The 21,220-nt window shown below is 44.8% G+C and overlaps 1 protein-coding gene across 6 annotated transcripts in view; it reads left to right on the top strand.

Annotated features, from left to right (window-relative positions):
• The window catches only part of LOC141086571 (NXPE family member 2-like), a 724,795-nt gene that overhangs the window by 563,326 nt on the left and 140,249 nt on the right, over positions 1-21,220 (top strand). For all 6 annotated transcript variants that reach the window (XM_073572721.1, XM_073572724.1, XM_073572718.1 and 3 more), the window contains 2 exons: positions 10,987-11,089; positions 11,175-11,890. In XM_073572721.1, the coding sequence (XP_073428822.1) occupies positions 10,987-11,089; positions 11,175-11,890 (819 nt within the window). The remainder of the gene's footprint in view (positions 1-10,986; positions 11,090-11,174; positions 11,891-21,220) is intronic.

Here is a 21,220-nt window from a genome sequence, read left to right as displayed (position 1 = left end):
CATGTAAAACTCTTCTTCAATTGTCACGAAATAGGATGGCTGTTTTGATGTCAAAATGTATCACTGTCTTCTGGTGAACTTCAGCTGTGGACAATAAAGTTCTGAATGTGGTTTGCTTCGCAACTGGAGAAAATGTAGCATCATAATCTTCACCATACTTTTGCGAGTACCCTTTTTGCGACTAATCTTGCCTTAAACTGGTGAGCTTTACCTTCTTAATCATATTTGTTTTTAAAGACCCACTTACTGTACATCCGATAGCTTTTTTTCCTTGTGGTAGCTCAGTAAGCTCCCATGTCTGGAGTTGGTGAAGCGACTCCATCTCCTCAATAGCAGCATTTATCTACTTCTGCGTCTCATCGACAGGCAGTTTTTGCATCTCTTGCATCTCTTGCCATGACTGTGGCTGTTTCAGGAAGTGTTCTGACAATATAAGACAGTCTAGCAGGGATGCCTTTGGTTGGCCTTTCTGATCTCCTGACTGGAGGTTGACTTGGTTGTTCTGTGTCTTCCTTGGTGGCTTCAGAGCTTATCCACACTTCAGTGTTTTCCTTTTTGTGTCTGGGTTTGGTGATTGAGATTCTTGTTTTTGCTTCTTAGGTTGAATAACTGGTGTAACTTCATGTAATTTGAGCGATACAGAGTTTTCATCAATCACTACATCTCTGCTGATTGTTACTGTGTTGGTCTCTGGGTGCAGGATTCTGTATCCCTTTTGAGTTTCGCTATAGCCCACCTGGACACCTTGCTTTGCATAAAATTCTCACTTGGAATATTTTTCTTTGGGAAAATACACAAACATTTTGCTTCCAAATATTCTGAGGTGCTTCAGGTTAGACTTCTCGCAGTTCCATAGCTCATATGGAGTTTTCATAGAATCATAGAATCATAGAATCGTAGAGTTGGAAGGGACCTCCTGGGCCATCTGGTCCAACCCCCTGCTCAAAGCAGGATTCGCTAAATCATCCCAGTCAGATGCCTGTCCAGCCTCTGTTTGAAGACTTCCATTGAAGGAGAACTTCAATGGAAGTTTTGTGGCCTCACCTGGCACTCTGTTTTGATGATAGCAAGCTGTCATGATGGCTTCTCCCCAATACGTTGTAGGTAGATTCACATCAAGCAACCTACTTCTTTCACTTTCACAGAGATTACGGTTCTTTCTCTCTGCAACGCCATTTTGCTCTGGGTTGTATGGAAATGGTAGTCTGGAACACAAGTCCATCCATTTTCAAAATGGTTGAACTTCATCCTACTGTGAAGCAGGTATGTGACTTTATATCTGGAGTAGTCATCAATAAATGTGAGAAAATATATCTTCTTGCTAGGAGTTTGAACACTCAGTGGACCACATACATCTGTATGTATCAGGTCCAGAGGTTGTGCAGATCTAGTGGTGCTTATTTTAGGAAAGGATTTTATGGACATTTTCCCTTTAAGACAGCTAGTGCACTTCATCATTTGATTACACTGGTTGATTTCAGTACTATTTGCAAATTAAGCTAGCTTCCTTACTGCTTCTGGGTCTCTGTGCCCAAGACGTCTGTGCCATACATGGATATAGTTTTTATGCAGATCTTGTCTAACACTGTACACTCTTTCTTTGCATTTTAGCTGATAAAATTCATCTTGGATTTTTCCTTCTGTTAGAGTGTGACCCTTCTTTGAGATGATGCAGCTATTATTTCTAAAAGTAACTACATTCCCTTTTTTGGGTGAGCTTCTTTACTGACAGAAGATTGCTTTCAAGGCTGGTAACACAGAGAACATCCTTTATTGGGATCTTTCTAATTTGTTTTGAGGAAACTGGACAGTGGAGGTAGCAGGCTCCTACTCCTTTTGAAGTCATATAGTGACCATTAGCTGAGATGACTTTTTCTGACTTGCTGTCATTAAGGTCAGTGAAGAAATCCTTGCTATTTGTCATATGACTGTTTGCACCAGAATCTATACAACATATATGCTTTGCAGATGGGCCTGTACTAGCATTAAATGCAGCTTCAACACATGCAGAATCTTCCTTTACAGCTGTTTCAACTCTTTGATGACTGTTCTGCTTTTTAAGCTGACTCATTCTTGCTTTCCAAATTCTGCAGCCTGCTTTATGGTGGCCAGGCTTTTTAGAGAAAAAACATTCACAAGTTTCTCTTAGATTGGTCTTATATTTATGGATATCCTGTGTAGAGTTGAAAGACTTTTGGTTTTTTAGGGTCGAGTTTCGTTTCGTGAAACCCGACTTTTCCAAAAGTCGGGTCGAGCAAGATCGGCTGATTATAGGGAAAAGTCGGGGTCGTCCCGAAACACGAAACCCAATGTAAGTCAATGGGGAATAAAAGTCGGCAGTGAGAGGAGGACAGGAAACACACCTACAGTGCCCATTTGAATGCCAAAAGCATCAATTCTTCTTACTTAAGCTTGTCAACCTTAATTAACTTCATAATACAAGTTACGCACTGAAAAATGGGGGTTATTTGGCTAAAGTTGTGGGGGGGGAGGGCTGGCTCCAGGTTTTCATGTGCCCTGGGCGAAAGAGCGCCCCTTTAACACATACCACAACTCATCATGCTCCGATACGGCAGAGAAATAGCGGTATAGTACAATGAAAAATACTTCACTTTTTACATCTCATGACGAGGCCCATCTATTTCTCCATTCAGAATCATTGGTCCCATATAATGTTTGAAACAGTATATGATGAGCTCCACATAATGCTACAGTATATGTTGGTCCCCATGGATGAAGCTCCACTGTCTTATGGGCCCAAATAATGCTCCAAACATAATGGGCCCCATTTCTAATGCTCTAGTGTATAATGAGCCCTGTAAATGCTGCTCCAGTGTCTGATGTCCACCTTTGGAATGTTCCAGTGTATGGTGGGCCCCATCTATCATTCTCCAGAGTATAGTGCTCCCCAAAAATTGCTGTCCCAACATTGAAAACAATGAAATAAGTCTCCTCGCTAGTGAATCCCTGTACTAGTCTGGACTCCTCGTCGTCCCCATCTTCCATCTCACTGCACAGTATTTCAATCTTGCAAGTGCTGTGATCTTGAGCAAGCAGGGGGCACTTTCATCTGCAGCTTCCTCTTTGTCACCGTGTAAGATGGAACTGTATATGGGAAGGGTAACCTGAGTTTCATCAGGGTCAGATTCAGGCCGTGTAGCGTGCAAGGGGAATGTAGTGGTCTGGGTCAATGTACCAGCAGATTCATCGAGCAGTGGCTGGGCATCAGTGCACTTGTGTCGCCCCCAGGAGTACGGTCGCCACAGTGGCATTACCTTCCTCCTAGGGAGTGTGATGTCATGCTTGGGAGCAACGAACGATCTCTCTAGCAGGTTAACTGATTGGGCGGCGTTATTCCCACGAGTCATGACCCTCCAAACAGCGTTCATGAAGGCAAAGTGTTTGTTTTACGTGGGCAGTATGGTTGCAAAGCTGAACCTTAAAGGAATGTCCAGAAGGGCACCACCAGGAGTGGAGCCTACCGTTAAATTCGACTCCACCTGGGAAACCTCAACCATGCCAGCTACAGAACAGATGCACACATTGCAAGCTTAATTCCGTTAACGAACGAGACTCCGTCATGCCCCGCAGTCCGAGTCCGGCTTACTAGAGGGACAAGTGAGGCTCTGGCACATGAGATTGGCCAATAACTGGTGCGTCATGCCCTTACATGTCCGTGGCTGCATGTGCGCTACACTGAAAAGGCCAGCGTTTGTCGCTTACAGGTGCAGATAACCCGCTGAACAACGTTAGTGATGGGGATCACTGATTACAATTATTACCCACGAACGATGATTTCCCAGTAAGTGCAGGTCAACCGCAGTTCCGGAATTAGGCCTAACCGTCATTCCTGAAAAAATGAAAAACTTACGTGTTCAAACAACAGGTGCTGTAGCTTGCTTAACAGCTCGCCAGCCGTTCTCACGCCCAGTATGGATTACACGTGATTGCACAAAGGTGAGAAAGGGTACCGTATCCCCGGATAACATGTATGGATAGCGTACACATTCAAAATATATGTCTATACATCAGGAGGCAGGCTCAGACGGTGTTAGGCCCAGTATGGCTTGCACGTGATTGCACAAAGGTGAGAAAGGGTACCGTATCCCCGGATAACATGTATGGATAGCGTACACATTCAAAATATATGTCTATACATCAGGAGGCAGGCTCAGACGGTGTTAGGCCCAGTATGGATTGCACGTGATTGCACAAAGGTGAGAAAGGGTACCGTATCCCCGGATAACATGTATGGATAGCGTACACATTCAAAATATATGTCTATACATCATGAGGCAGGCTCAGACGGTGTTAGGCCCAGTATGGATTGCATGTGATTGCACAAAGGTGAGAAAGGGTACCGTATCCCCGGATAACATGTATGGATAGCGTACACATTCAAAATATATGTCTATACATCAGGAGGCAGGCTCAGACGGTGTCAGGCACAGTATGGATTTGACGGCCCAGACTACACAGCGGAGGAGCAGGGAGAGGTAAAGATTGCAAATGCTGGGGCCCTGACCAAGCAAGGGGGGTCCACTCGTGGGCGTCGGTACTGGCACTGGGCCCCTCATAGTACGACGGTGTGTCTGACGGCGGGTGTGCACCACCACTGTCAGAGACACTTGATTACACTATGAGGGACCCTGTGCCAGTGCCCGCGCCCAAGAGTCGGCCTACCCACCTGTCCAGGGCAACGGCACTCGCACGGTGTCGTGCGCTAGGTGGTGACCCCGGCCATGGGGGGGGAGGCAGCACAGTTAGGGAGTTTTAGAAAGTGGCATATGTTGATGTTGGACATTCAGCTGATGCAAAAGGCGAAATAGGTGAAGTCCCAGGAAGAGGTGGACCAAAGCAAGCCATTTTTCTGTCACCCTATGTGTCATCAGGGGAAGGTGGGACAAAATCCTTGGAAACCCATGCATGGTTCATTTTAATGAAGGTTAGATCATCCACATTTTGGGTTGACAGACGGGTCCTTTTTTCTGTCAGGATTTATCCAACTGCACTGAAGACTCTTTCCGATAGCACACTTGCAGCTGGGCAAGCGAGCTCCTGTAAGGCATATTGTGCCAATTCAGGCCAGGTGTCCAGTTTAGCGGCCCAATAGTCAAAGGGGAATGACCTGTGTGGGAGAACATCGATATGGGAGGAAAAGTAGTTTGTAACCATAGTTGACAACTGCTGTCTCCTGTCACTTTCCATCGATGCAGTATTACCAGTTGTGTGAGCGGTACTTGAAAAATCAGTCCACAACATTGTCATGAAACCCCTGTCTCCAACACCACTTCTGCTGTGTGCACCACGAACACCTCTGCCAAGCTGACCCCGGCCCGTATGGCTCGTGTGAGAACCATCACCGCTGCTGTGTGCTGGGAATGCCTCAAGCAACCGATTTACCAGAGTTGCTTGTTTATTAGCCAATATTAGGTCAAGGTTCTCCTGTGGCATGATGTTTTGTAATTTGCCTTTATAGCGTGGATCCAGGATGCTGGCCAACCAGTAGTCGTCATCGTTCATCATTTTGGCAATGCGGGGGTCCCTTTTTAGGATCTGCAAGGCATAATCTGACATGTGGGCCAATGTTCCCGGTGTCAATGATGCACTGCGAGTGCTGGGTGGAGGAGCACTTTCTGGCAAATCCACATCCCTCCAGTCACGCACAAACCCTGTACCAGACCTTGCCACGCCAACATTTTCACTTGCCCCACGAGATGCATCCTCCTCCCCTAAGTAATCATCCCCATCTTCATCCTCCTCCTCCTCTTCTTCCTCCACCTCGTCCAGGAGAGGTCCCTGAGCAGACAATGGCTGAATGTCATCAAGGATTCCCTCCTCCTCTTCCTCCTCATCAACATTGGCTGCAGACGCCTGCTCCTTAAGGTGCGTCAAAGTTTGCATGAGCAGACGCATAAGTGGGATGCTCATGCTTAGGATGGCGTCGTCTGCGCTTACCAGCGGTGTGCATTCCTCATAACACTGAAGGACTTTACAGAGGTCTTTCAGCTTCGAAAACTGCACACCTGTCAACTCCATGTCTGCTCTCAAAGTGCCTGGCCGTGTATCCTCCCACAAATGCATTATGGCCTGCCTCTGCTCGCACAGCCGCTCCACCATGTGCAGGGTGGAGTTCCACCTTGTTGCAATGTCGATAATGAGGCGGTGGTTGGGAAGGTGGAGCAATCGCTGCAGCTTCTGCATACGAACGGAGTGTACAGGCGACCGGCGGATGTGCGCGCACAGTCTTCGCACCTTATGAAGCAGGGCTGTTAACTCCGGATAATTTTTGAAGAAGCACTGCACCACCAGATTCAAGGTGTGAGCCAAGCAAGGTATGTGGCTGAGTTTTGAAAGGGCTATGGCTGCCACAAAATTACGGCCGTTATCACTAACTACCTTGCCTGCCTCAAGATGTACACTGCCCAGCCATGACTCAGTTTGTCGCTGAAAGTACTCGGCCAGCACCTCGGCGGTGTGTCTGTCGCCCAAACACATCATCTACAACACAGCCTGCTGACGCTTTCCACTAAGTGCTCAATAGGGGGACACCTCGTGTGCAACAGTGGCAGCTGCAGATGGAGTGCTCGTACGACTGCGCTCTGTGGACGAGCTTTCGCTTCTGGAGGAGGAGGAGGAGGAGGAGGGTCGAACGCCTACAGCCAACTGTTTCCTATACCGTGGGCTAGGCAGCACTGTCCCACCACCGCTGTCCCCAGTGGACCCTGCATCCACCACATTAACCCAGTGCGCAGTGATGGACACGTAACGGCCCTGGCCATGCCGACTGGACCATGCATCAGTTGTGAGGTGCACCTTTCCACTCATTGACTGCTTGAGTGCATGGACAATGCGGTCTTTTACATGATGGTGGAGGGCTGGGATGGCTTTGCGAGAGAAGAAGTGACTGAGTAGGTCATAGCGTGGTACTGCATAGGCCATGAGTTCGCGGAAAGCTGCGCTTTCCACCAACCGATAGGGCATCATCTCAAACGAGATTAGTTTGGCAATGTGGGCGTTCAAACCCAGTGTACGCGGATGAGAGACTGAGTACTTTCTTGACCTACTCATAGTGTCTGGGAGGGTGAGCTGGACTTGAGAGCTGCATATGGTGGAAGTAGCGGTGGACAGGGCGGACTGAGAGAGGGTTGATGATGGTGATGGAGTTGGTGTTCTTTCTGATGGCCTAGATTCAGTATTTCGTTGATATAACAGTGGGATTCCCTGACTGCTGTGGCCTTGCAACAACACCTAAACATTTGCTGCTGTGCTAGCCGGTGGGCTTACAGTGGGGGAAACAATGTAGCATTGCTGACTACCTTCTTTGTGATCAGTTGCACATGTGGCACTTGAGGTTTGGTGTTGTGTCCACGCTTGCAAGTGCATGCTGGTTAAATGTCTAAGCATGCAACTGGTATTCAAATTTTTCAGATTTTTCCCTCGGCTCAAGGTCTTTGCGCACTTCTTACAGATAACCTTGGCCTGATCATGAGGATTTTGTTCAAAAAAGTGCCACACTGCACTCTTCCTACTTTGGCAGACATTTTGCGGCCTAGCACGCTGTGATCTTTTGACCCTCTGGACAAGCTGTCCAGCAACTCTTTTAATGTTTGGAACCTGTCTTTGGAGTGCTCCGGGCCTGCCAGATAACAGCTGTTGCGATGTCGATGTCTGCTGTGGATGCTCCTCATCTGAGCTATTGGAAGCAGCACCCTCTTCCCCCAATGGATGCCAATCTGGGTCAACAACTGGGTCATCCATCACCTCCTCTTCAATGTCATGTGCACCTTCCTCTGTGTCACCGTGTATGGTGGTATAGTGTGCGGGAAGGGGCACCTGAGTCTCATCAGGGTCAGAATCTGGCTCTGTACACTGCGAGGACAATGTAGTGCTCTGAGTGAATGTACCAGCAGAATCATCTATCAGCGGCTGTGCATCAGTGCACTCCATGTCAGATTCATCTTGGCCTGGGTAATTCACCATTTCACTTGATAATCCAGGCATGGTATGTGAAAACAGCTCCATGGAGTAATCAGTAGTATGGCCTGCGTCATTCTTCAATCTTGGTTGGGGTGAAGGACACAAGGAAAGGTGTGGTTCATGAACATGAGCATCCAAAGACGACTCAGTGCTTTTATTTTTTACAACTTCAGAAGAGGAGGCGATAGAGCTGGAGGCTGAGTCAGCAATGTAAAACAAAACTTTTTCCTGAAGCTCTGGCTTTAAAAGCGGTTTGCCAACTCCTAGAAAAGTAAGCCTTCGAGGCCTTGTGGATCCAGACGATGACGCAGGCTCAACACCTCCTGCATTCGGTCCTATTTTGCTTTGGCCACTACCATCAGATCCACCACCAACACCATCATTACCAGCTGCCAACCCCCGCCCAGTTCCACGGCCTCTTCCACCAGCCTTCCTCATTTTTGGTAGAAATGTAGACAAAATCCAACAAACTATATAGTAATGTAAAACAAGGTACAAGGTGTCTATAGGACAGGGGAGATTTTGAATTTCTGCAGACACTTGTGGACACTGGACACTTTTGGATTGTGTGAGGCCCACTGAATATCAGAGCGCTATGTCACAGGCTCGATGGCACAGGTGTGAAAAAAGTGACTACAGGATGACAGAGATTTTGAATTTCTGCACACACTAGTGGACACTGGACACTTTTGGATTGTGTGAGGCCCACTGAATATCAGAGCGCTATGTCACAGGCAGAAATTGGCTAGTGTATCACAAACTACAAGGTGTATGTAGAATTGGGCAGAATAGGAATCTCCCTAGAGTGTAGGTCTGTAAGAAAGGAATAAGTCCTCCACTTATCCTTCCACAGTGACACACAGATAGCTTCACTGTGGCCGTGATAACAGCCGTTACACGGTACTGAGAGGAGCGTGCACGTACACGGCTGTCCGGTGTACGTAAAATTGTCAAGCTCCGTGTTTTTTAAGTATACGGACTGACACACGCTGTCTCTCTATAGTTTTGAATGGGATCAAACAGCAAATATATTTAACTGTTTGAAAGCTAGACAAAACTAGTAGGTGCAGGTCTGTAAGAACGGAACATGTCCTCGACTTATTCTCACAGAGTGACACACAGATAGCTTCACTGTGGCTGTGATAACAGCCGTTACACGGTACTGTGTGAGGAGCGTACACCGCTGTATGGTGTGAAAAAATGCACTCTCAGTACCTCAGCAGGACAAAAAAAAAAATTGGGATTTCTTTTAAAAATGCAGTTTGCAGAGCAGTGGGTAAACAGCAATGCAGCTGTCAGGAAGCCTTAGAAGGCAGCCTAACAACCAACACCGCTGATCCACCACAATATAGCCTCCACTTGCACTGCACACACAGTGACTGGTGTGTTGTACAGGCAAAATTGCTAGCAGCAGAAGCAGTTTTTTTTTCTTCTTCCCTGCCTAACGCTCTCCCTAAAGAATCAGCAGCAGCAACCTCTCCCTATGCTAAGATCGGCAAAAGTAAGATGGCGGTCGGCGTGCACGCCCTTTTATAACCCCTGTGACGCCCACCAAAGCAAGCCAATCACTCGCATGCCCTTCTGAAAGATGGTGGTGACCCCTGCCTATATCATCACGTTGCCCACAGGTGTCCGTGGATCCTGATTGGCTGAAAAAGAGCGCAAAACAAACTTTTGAAACGCAACTTTGGCGTGTAAGTCGCCGACCCCGTGGCCGACCTCATCCTAGGGTCGGGTTTCGTTTCATGAAACCCGACTTTGCAAAAAGTAGGTGACTTTTGAAATTTTTCGACCCGTTTCGCTCAAATCCTGTGTCTTTAATGATGTTTCTGCTCTGGATTCATTACTGCTGCTTACATGGTGGGATTTTCTCTTTAATTCATCCACAAGTTTGCCTTTAACATATTCTAGTGTCAGCTCATCATCTGGCCGTGCATCTAGTGCAGTCACGAGTGTGTCATATCTCTCTGGAAGACCACTTAATAGAAGTGCAGCAACATGAAAATGTTTGATTTCTTCTCCAATACCTCTGAGACGCTTCACAATCTCTAGGGTGTTTCCTATATAGTCCTGCATATTCGGTCCATCACTTAGCTTAGACAAAAACAGCTTTCTCATGACAAGAAGCTTATTTCTGAGATTTGATTTTTCATGTACTTTCTATAACTCATCCCACATCTCCCTTGCAGTTGCGCACTTGCATATATGTACAATCTGAATAACATCTACAGTTAGGGAGATCATGCTTTTTTTTATTTCTGATCCTTCTCTAGCCAATCATCTGGTAATGGATGAGGTACTTGTTCCATAGTATATTTCAACATACCATCTCTTATGAGCAGCATCTTCACCTTGAATTTACAGGACTGGTAGTTCTGGTTAGTGAGGCTTGGCACTGAGAACTTGACAGTATTGTTGCTAGTGGACATCTTCTCTGTTGCTCTGTGCTGCTTTTGCTTTGAGCTTCTGTTGTTGTGTTACTCTGGGGTTCTGTGTCACTCTGAGCCCATAACCTGTTAGCAGCGGATTATGCAGGATACTCTCCAAGCGTGTGACAAGAGAGCTTCTTTATTCAGGAACAATGAGGAACAATATGCTTTATAGATCAGGAATAAATCAATTGTGTGTCTCTATTTGTGCAGCATCTACAGCAGGCTGCTTCTCTCATACACAGACACAGGAAAAACAGGAAATACAGTCACATGCTATCCCTGTGTGAGCCTCTGGGAGTTTTTTTTTACTTTATAAACAAAATACAAATCTAGCAACTAAACACTCAGACAGGAATGGAGGTGTTGCACCAAACATATTCTAACAATGGGCTCATAGTGTGGAAGTGAAACAGTTGTTTCCCTCCAAAATTAAAGAATTAACTAAGGCGTAGATAATAGACTGAAGCAACATTGCGCTGCTGTGATTTTAATCCTCCAAAACTTACAGGTTTTTTGTATATCTATGATTATGTGAGAATTGTCTTTATCCTATTGTTTTTTTTTTTTTTTTTAGGAGAACCAAAAGAATGTCGAAACCTAGCACAATACATTTTAAGATAGTCTTAGGCCTTGCAATATTTTTCATCACCTTGCTTAGCTTCATCATTCATCTTAAGGTAAGTTCTTCATGTGATAAGTTATCATGCATTTCACAACATTTTTACTTGTGTAACCGAAGAAATATTGCCAATTTCTCATCAGCTTAATGAATTTAAAATCTTATCAAACCAGTATATCTCTGTGTTTGAAAAGGCTAACACATCAATCCCATCAAATGAACCAAACAGCATAGATATGCAAATAAGTCAACTAATGACTCTTATAGATCGGATTGTTCCAAATGTGGATTTTTCATTTTTAAATGAAACAACCAGTGCCAAAACTAGCACCGCAACCATCATAGACAAGAAACTGAATTACTGTGTTGGAGACATCATAACAGTTCGGGTGGAGATGCGTAACTTCTTGGGAGAAAAGAAAACCTATGGAGGAGACTTTTTAAGAGCTCGTATTTTTTCTCCAAAACTTGGTGCTGGAGCTTCTGGAAAGATTAAAGATTTTAAAAATGGGACCTATAATGTATATTTTACTTTATTTTGGGAAGGTGAAGTGAAGATCTCTGTTCTCTTACTGCATCCAAGTGAAGGAGCCTCTGCTTTATGGAAGTCAAGGAACCATGGATACAAATATATCATATATACTGGGAAATTTCTTAATAAAAGTCAAGAGGTAGAGACAGAATGTGGATTTACTTTAGATACAAAAGAAGAGAAATGTAATTACATGGACAAAAAATATGGAGAATCTTTCTACTGCATTAAGCCTCCTGGTGTAGCTTGTGAGGCTTTTGTATCTTTGAAGAGTGGAAACAATCCTTATACTTATCTTACCAAAGTTCAGAAAAATCTCTTTGTAAGGTAAATAACAGTTTCAATTAAATTAAAGTGCATAGAAATGTTTTATTAATTTTGTTATCATTTGTCTGACTTGAAATGCTTACAGTATATCACAACAAACATGCACCACCGAACAAAATGAAATAAATGGTCAGATGCAGACTGTTTTGGTCATAGTGCTATATCATACAAACAAACAAAACCGCTTGTTAGGCACCAGGATTTTCCCGCTGCACTGGATGGATCCGAAGCCTTGTCTGGCCCTGCAATCTCCCATTCGGGTATGGCCGCTGAGACTGCTGCTCAGTGCAGGCGTCGGTCCCGGTGTCTTGCTCATGTTCATGTCATTTGTTTGGCTACTGCTGATTTTCTAGCTAAGCCTTTAATAACCAGTGGCATACAGGTGTATCCTTGCGCTCTGGAGGCTTACTGAGCATGTCCGTGATGTGGCGTCTTCCTATTAGAGGTCGGACGTCAGCTGCTCTGGTGATGTGGCAGCTCCAGATTGGTCCACGGGAAAGGTCCTGTCTGACATGAGCCTGATGTATAAAAGGCTCTCAGAGGCGCACGCCGGTGGGCTAGTATCATTTATGGGTGGTGTGTGTGAGTGTATACACTCTATGCACATGTGTGTGTTTAGCTACATCCAGAGTTTTAACCAGTTAGGGCTTTTTGTACCTGCTTGGCTTAGCATCTGTTTCCTACAGGTTAGCGCAGTGAACGTACAGGGCAAGATCCAAACAAAGAGCTGCGCTCCCTTGTGAAGTCTGCAGGGTTTGTAGCTAGCATCATTTTTTGTATTTTTCTTGTGACTCAGCATCTGTTTCAGCCACGTGTGCTATTGGCACAAGTTAGTTACAGAGCGAGTGCAACCCTTTTGCACTACCTCTCTGTGAAACTAACAGAGCTGAGTATTGTGCATTCTGTTCATACTGTGTGGAGTTAGGCTACTTTCACACATCCGGTGTGTGGAGTCCGGCGGCGTGCTTCGAAAACCCGGCCCGCCGGATACGGCCTGCAGCCGTGACACCGGATGTGTATGCGGCATCTGATACAGCTCAGACAGGATTTAAAGGAGCCGCAGGAGGAGGTGGACAGAGGAAGCTGCTGAGAGAGACAGCTGCTGAAAGGGAGGTGAGGAGAGGGGAGGAGAGGAGAGGGGAGGGGACAGGAGAGGGGGGTGGAGAGAGAGACATGTGGGGTTAACACTCAGTGTCCAGGCGAGAGAATCTCTCTCTCTTGCCAGGCACTTGTGGGGTTAACCACACAGAGAGATCTCTCTCTCTCACCCAGACACTGTGAGTGTTAACCCCACAAGTGCCCGGCGAGAGAGATCTCTCACAAGTGTCCGGGTGACAGAGAGAGATCTCTCTCTCGCCGGGCACTTGTGGGGTTAACATTCACAGAGTCCGGGCATGAGCTGTGGAAAAAGCCGGTCCGGCGCTGACAAAAAACGTTGCAGAGAACGTTTTTTGCAGATGCCGGACGGCTAATTTTTGCTGTGTCCGGCAACAACCGGACACGACGCATAACCATCCGGCACGATGCGGCGACCATGAAAGCTTATGGGACAAAACCGGATCCGGTGCTGGACCCGGTTATGAAAAATTTCACCGCATTGTGCCGGATTACAAAAGCCGGATCTGTGAAAGAGGCCTTAATGCAGTCCTATTTAGGAGTTCGCTCACTGTCTTTAGTTCATCATTGTGCACATTAGCAGCAGTTTTACATCTCTGCACAGTAGACCCCGGGTTGCGATCGCACTTTATTATTTATTTTATTTAGCGTGATCCGCAAACTTCAACACAGCTTTCTGTGTACATCAAGGTACAGTGCCTTAAAAAAGTATTCATGTCCAGTGAACTTTTCCATTTTTTTCATGTTACACCTCCAAACTTGAATGTCTTTTATTGGGATTTTATATGCGATATGCCAACACAAAGTAGCAAGTATTTATGAAGTGTACAGGAAATGATTCATGGTTTGCTAATTGTTTAAAAAATATAAATTTGAAAACTGAAATGTGCATTGGTATTCAACCCTCTGTAATTTAATACCCCTAAATATACCAATTGTGTTCTGAAGTCACATAATTTGTAAATTGAGTCCACCTGTGTGTAATTGTTCTCAGTAAAGGTATAGCTGTTCTGTGAAGTCCTCAGAGATTTGTTTGAGAACATTAAGGATCAAACCACATCATGAAAACCAAGGAACGCATAGAAAGGTCAAGAATAAAGTTATGGAGAAAAGTAAACTAGCATTAGATTATGAAAAAGTATTCCCAGCTCTGAAGATCTCACAGAGCACTGTTCAATCCATCATCAAAAAGTAGAAAGAGTATTGCACAACTTTAAACCATCCACCTACACTAACATGTCAAGCAAGGAGAGCACTATTTGGAGAAGCAGCCAAGAGGGCCATGGTCAATCTGGAGGAGCTGCTGAGGTACCCAGCTCAGGTGGGAGAATCTGTACACAGGACAACTATTGGTTGTATACTCCACAAATCTGGCCTTTATGGAAGAGTGGCAAAAGAAGGCCATTTTTGAAGCTAAGCCATAAGAAGTCCCAGTTGCACAGGTCAGCGACCCGCCAACACCACCAGAAACTTCAACTTCATCCAGCTGAAGTGTATTGCACCACACAGACCCATCAAGCCTGTCAGCAGCAATATATGATTGCGACCAATCAGAGAACAGCAGCTGATGTTAATGTGCACATGACCGGGGAGGCGCATAACAGTGACATCAGGTGCTCCCGTTGCACGCTGAAGTCAGCTGCCATCTTCAGCAGAGGGCGGTGGTGGAGCAAAGGAATGGTGAGTATTCATTTTTTATTTTTGAAATCAGTGACCATACTACTACATGGATGACTATGCACTGAGCATTATTCTTTTTGGGTGACTATGGGATGTGCATTATACATTATGGGTGACTATGGGATGTGCATTATTCTTTAACAAAGACTATGAGGTGCATTATACTTTATGGAGGACTATGGGGGGTACATTATACTTCTGCTATGGGGCATCATAACTTCTATTTACGCCCCTGGTGAGTATAATAGTTTATTTTTTTCTATCGATTAAAGAACAGCGGCAGAATGGGAAAAATAAACTAGGATGGGTGTTATATATACCAGAATGAGGCCCAGGATAAGGGACTGATATACCAGGATAGAGGGTATATATATATATATATATATATATATATATATATATATATATATATGGTAAAATAAGTATTTGATCCCTTGCTGATTTTGTAAATTTGCCCACTGACAAAGACATGGATAGTCTATAATTTTAAGAGTAGGTTAATTTTAACATTGCGAGATAGAATATCAAAAATAAAATCCAGAAAATCACATTGTATAAATTATATAAATTTATTTGCATTTTGCAGTGAAAAATGGCAAACAAGACTTGGTGGTCAAACCCTTGTTGGCAGTCAGACATGTTTTGTAGTTGATGATGAGGTTTGTGCACATGTGAGGAGGAATTTTGGTCCTCTCCTCTTTGCAGATTATCTCTAAATCATTAAGATTTTGACTCTGTCGCTTGGCAACTTGGAGCTTCAACTCCCTCCATAAGTTTTCTATGGGACTAAGGTCCGGAGACTGGCTAGGCCACTCCATGACCCATCCCCATTGTCAAACATGGTTGTGGCAGTATCATAAGGTGGTGATGCTTTTCTTCAGCATGGATAGGGAAGCTAGCCAGAGTTGATGAGAAGATGGATGGAGTTAAATACAGGAAAATCCTGGAGGAAAAACTGTTAGAGGCTGCAAAAGATTTGAGACTGTGGTATAGATTCATCTTTTCATCTTCCAGCAGGACAATGACCTTAAACATACTGCCAAGCTACAATGGAATGGTTTAAGTCAAAGCATTTCCATGTTCTTGAATGGCCTAGTCAAAGTTCAGATCTCAGTTCCAAGACAAGACTCGAAAATTGCTGTTCACAGAAGCTCTCTGTCTTGAAGTTGCCTTTCACTGTGTCCTAGGGATGCAGTGAGTGCCAGCTTAGCTGACCAATAGATATCAGGGGTGTACTGGGCTGTCAGTACTGTGAATGGGGTAGCTGAGCAGCCAAATCAGGTGCTGTTACATGCTGGGCTGTTCAAAGGCAAATTTAGGATTTCCCAGTAGCCCAATCAGGCTGGACTTGCTGGGTTTCTTGCTCTAGGTGTCACCCTTTCAGGGTAAGCTGAATGAAAACTTGTCACACAAGTGGATGAAAGTAGAACACTTTTAATGTAGTCCCAAAGCGTGATATGTAGTCACAGGTTCAGTACAAATGATATAAACGTTTTGGTGGTATAACAACAACCTTAATCAGTGTACTATGAAAAGAAATACAATACATAAATGGAAAAATCAAGTTTGAACATCCTAATGTTTTGGGACTACATTAAAAGTTTTCTACTTTCATCTGCTTGTGTGCCAAGTTTTCATTCAGCTAATTGTAAAGGTCTGGGACACTACTTGAGCACCAACAAATAAGGTTGTGGCACGTTATCTATCTTATAACCCTTTTAGGGTAAGACCATTGCCAGTCATAGCTTTACACTAAGTGGTGTGCATACCTTGTGATTTTGTGTTCTGCTATTCTAATCTTTTGCTGCCTTACCTCGGACCTTGCCTTTAGCTATTCTTTTGCCTAGCTCCTTTGTCTCAATTCACACTATTTTACACTGCTGACTTCAGACTGTGACCTGTTTACTCTTTTGTATTGCCCATATGCCTTTGACATACACTCTTGGTATTTGACCCTGAACTTCTTGACTCCCCTGCTTCGTGGCTTGTCCATGAGAAGTGACGCTAACCAGCATCACACTCTGCATGCAATATAATTAATCTAAAGCTAGTTTCCAACGAAGAACAGTCAAAATGTTTCAGCCTCTAGATGTGTAAAAGTTGGTAGAGATACAGTATAACCAAAAGATATTCTGCAAAGTATTGACTTTGGGGATCTGAGTACAAATACATGTCACAATTTTCATATTTATAATTTTAAAATAGTTAGAAAGCCATGAATCATTTCCTTTACACTTCACAAAAACTACTTTGTGTTTTCCAAGGCACTGTATGTGTGCATTTAATATTTGAATTCTTTATTGCATTATTTAGACTATACTTATTACTTAGTATATTATAAGTGCATTAACAACCCCCCCATGAAATTACAGATATATTTGCTTTTCTTCTATGCATGATTTCTTAAATGCTGGCATTTCAGATCTCTACAAAAAAAGGTAGCATTTTTATTTAGGGACAAGTGCCTTTTCAGCTTATTTCCATATGTAAAAACAAACTGACAGGTCGCATCCCTGTATTTGATCAAGAACAGAACTTTAGCTTGCAGATAATGGCTGTCTTACCCCTTGAAAACTGAGCATCACCCACTGCTTTTAACCGCTTGAATGCCTCTATGAATATCTGACAGCAGAATTTAATGCTTACAAAACTGGTGTATCCGTGCTCAAACTGCCCCCCTGTGATGTGATTATGATTTACCAATCATAATCATAGTCTGCTCCTATCACCAAAATGTACCTATCAGGTTATCCCTCAACTACCCTAATTAGTCTTCCCTTCTTTTGAGGTCCATGCCGTCAGACTCTACACCCCCTTCTCCATGCGAGTGGCGGTGGTGTATCGGCCTCCCGCCCCTCCCATCAGTTCCTGGATCATTTTGCCACTTGGCTTCCACATTTTCTCTACTGTGATATCCCTACCCTCATCATGGGAGATTTCAACATCCTCATTGCTCCTCCTCTCTCCCCATCTGCTACTCACCTTTTATCTCTAACCTCCTCTTTTGGCCTTTTGCAGCTTACTAATTCTCCAACGCATGAAGATGGAAACTCTCTCGACTTCGTCTTCTCTTGGCTTTGTGCAGTGGATGATTTTGCAAACTCCCCTCTCCCGCTCTCTGACCACAATCTTCTTTCATTCTCTATCAAAAACTGCCAGGCTGCTCAGGTCACCCCCACTGTCCATACTTATAAAAACATACAGGCCATTAACACCCAGAAACTTATGAAGAACTTGCAGTCTTCATTGGCCCTTATCTCCTCCCTCTCATGTCCTGATTCTGCATTGAAGCATTACAATGAAACACTTCAAAGTGCCCTGGATGAATTTGCACCCCCTATAAATAGAACACCACAACACAGACGGCGACAACCCTGGCACACCCTGCAAAAACGTTTCCTGCAGCGGTGATCCAGGTGCTCCGAACGTCTGTGGAGAAAATCCAAACTACATGAAGATTTCATCCATTATAAGTTTATGCTTAGAACATAATAATAATAATAATAATCTTTATTTATATAGCGCCAACATATTCCGCAGCGCTTTACAGTTTAACAGTTTCAAAACACAATTCATAAGTAACAACATTGAAAATACAATAATTAAAGCAAAATAAGACAAAGTAAGACGAAATAAGACGACACTGCTCATGAGAGCTTACAATCTACCATGAGGTGAGGAAGATACAAAGTACAGGGGTGTATTTACAATTGTATATTTACAATGAACATACACAACACTGCCCTTCACCTCTCCAAACAAACCTATTTCAACACCCTCATCACCTCACTGTTAAAGATGAGCGACTATGCCTTTTTTCAGGTCGAGTCGGGTTTCATGAAACCCGACTTTCTGAAAAGTCGGGTTGAACGAAATTGGCCGATTATCGTGAAAAGTCGAAGGCCGACTGAAACACGAAACCCAATGCAAGTCAATGGGGAACCAAGGTCGGCAGGGAGTGGAGGACAGGAAACACACCTACAGTGCCCATTTTAATGCCAAAAACATCAATTTTATTACTCAAGCTTGTCAACCTTAATTTACTTTATAATAATAGTTAGGCATTGAAAACTGGTGGTTATTTGGCTAAAGTTGTGGGGGGGGGTAGGGATGGCTACAGATTTTCGTGTGCCCAGGGCCAAAGAGTGTCAATGGGCTCCTTTAACACATGCCACAATTCATGATCCTCTGATACGGCAGAGGAATAGCGGTATAGTACAATGACAAATACTTCACATCTTACATCTGATATCCATTTTAAATTCTCCAATAGCCTCAAAAACGGACAGTATATTACTCCATACAGTATTATGGCCACTGCATAGTGCGCTATACAGAGTAATGAGGCCCATATATTTCTCCATACAGAATCATTGGTCACATATAATGTTTGAAACAGTATATGATGAGCTCCACATAATACTACAGTATATATTGGTCCCCATGGATGAAGATCCACTGTCTTATGGGCCCAAATAATGCTCCATACATAATGGGCCCCATTTCTAATGCTCTAGTGTATAATGGGCCCTGTAAATGCTGCTCCAGTGTTTGATGTCTACCTTTGAAATGTTCCAGTGTATGGTGGGCCCCATCTATCATTCTCCAGAGTATAGTGCTCCCCAAAAATTGCTGTCCCAACATTGAAAACAATGAAATAAGTCTCCTTGCTAGGGAATCCCTGTACTAGTCTTGACTCCTCGTCGTCCCCATCTTCCATCTCACTGCACTTGGACTGTTTAGGCAGAGGGCATACAGACGTGATGTCATCGCGCTCTCTGACCAGAATGTCACTGTCAGGAAACGCGGAAGACGTCACGGCGGTGGAGCAGGGAGAGGTATGTATTTCAACTTTGCAAGTGCTGTGATCCGGAGCAAGCAGGGGGGGCCCACTCGTTGGCGACGGCACTGGCACAGGGCCCCTTATAGTACACCGGTGTGTCTGACAGCGGGTGTGCACCCCCACCGTCAGAGACACTTGATTCTACTATGAGGGACCTTGTGCCAGTGCCGTTGCCAAAGAGTGTGCCCACCCACCTGTCCAGGGCAAGTGCACTCGCACGTGTGCGTGCGCCAGGTGGTGAGTCCGGCCCTGTGGGGGGAGGCAGCCCAGTTAGGGAGGTGGAAAAATTGGCATATGTTGATGTTGGACATTCAGCAGCTGCAAATGGAGTAATTGGAGAAGTCCGCGGAAGAGGAGGACAAAAGCAAGCCATTTTTCAGGCAACCTACATGTCAGCAGAGGAGGTTGGGACAAAATCCTTTGAAACCTATGCATGGTTCATTTTAATGAAGGTTAGATCATCAACATTTTGGGTCGACAGATGGGTCCTTTTTTCGGTCAGGATTAATCCAGCAGCACTGAAGACTCGTTCAGAAAACACACTAGCAGCAGGGCAAGCGAGCTCCTGTAAGGCATATTGTGCCAATTCAGGCCAGGTGTCAAGTTTACTGGCCCAATAGTCAAAGGGGAATGACCGGTGAGGGAGAACATCTATATGGGAGGAGAAGTAGTTTGTTATCATAGTTGACAACTGCTGTCTCCTGTCACTTTCGATCGATGTGGTATTACCAGTCATGTGAGCGGTACTTGAAAAATCAGTCCACAGCATGGTCATGAAACCCCTGTGTCCAACGCCACTTCGGTTGTGTGCACCACGAACACCTCTTCCATGATGCCCCCTATGGCTCGTTGGAAAAACATCACCGCCGCTGTGTGCTGGGAATGCCTCAAACAAATGGTTTACCAGAGTTGCTTGTTTGTTAGCCAATATTAGCTCTAGGTTCTCCTCTGGCATGTGTTTTGGAATTTGCCTTTATAGCGTGGATCCAGGATGCTGGCCAACCAGTAGTCATCATTGTTCATCATTTTGGCAATGCGGGGGTCCCTTTCTAGGATCTGCAAGGCATAATCAGACATGTGGGCCAATGTTCCAGGTGTCAATGATCTACTGCGAGTGCTGGGTGGAGGAGCACTTTCTGGCAAATCCACATCCCTCCAGTCACGCACAAACCCGGTACCAGACCTTGCCACGCCAACATTTTTTCTTGCCCCCTGAGAAGCATCCTCCTCCCCAAAATAATCATCCCCGTCATCCTCCTCTTCTTCCTCTTCTTCCTCCACCTCATCCACGAAACTTCCCTGAGCAGACAATGGCTGACTGTCATCAAGGCTTCCCTCCTCCTCTTCCTCCTCAGCTGCAGACGCCTGCTCCTTAATGTGCGTCAAAGTTTGCATGAGCAGATGCATAAGTGGGATGCTCATGCTTATGATGGCGTCATCTGCGCTTACCAGCCGTGTGCATTCCTCAAAACACTGATGGACTTTACAGAGGTCTTTCAGCTTCGACCACTGCACACCAGACAACTCCATGTCTGCCTGCAAACTGCCTGCCCGTGTATCCTCCCACAAATGAATTACAGCCTGCCTCTGTACGCACAGCCTCTGAACCATGTGCAGGGTGGAGTTCCACCTTGTTGCAACGTCAATAATTAGGCGGTGCTTGGGAAGGTGGAGCAATCGCTGCAGCTTCT

This window comes from Dendrobates tinctorius, unplaced genomic scaffold (genome assembly GCF_039654945.1).
Source record: "Dendrobates tinctorius isolate UK_male_01 unplaced genomic scaffold, ASM3965494v1 ptg000032l, whole genome shotgun sequence".
Taxonomy (NCBI): Eukaryota; Metazoa; Chordata; class Amphibia; order Anura; family Dendrobatidae; genus Dendrobates; species Dendrobates tinctorius.
Note: the sequence above shows the minus strand (reverse complement) of the source record. Positions and strands in the feature narration are given on the sequence as shown.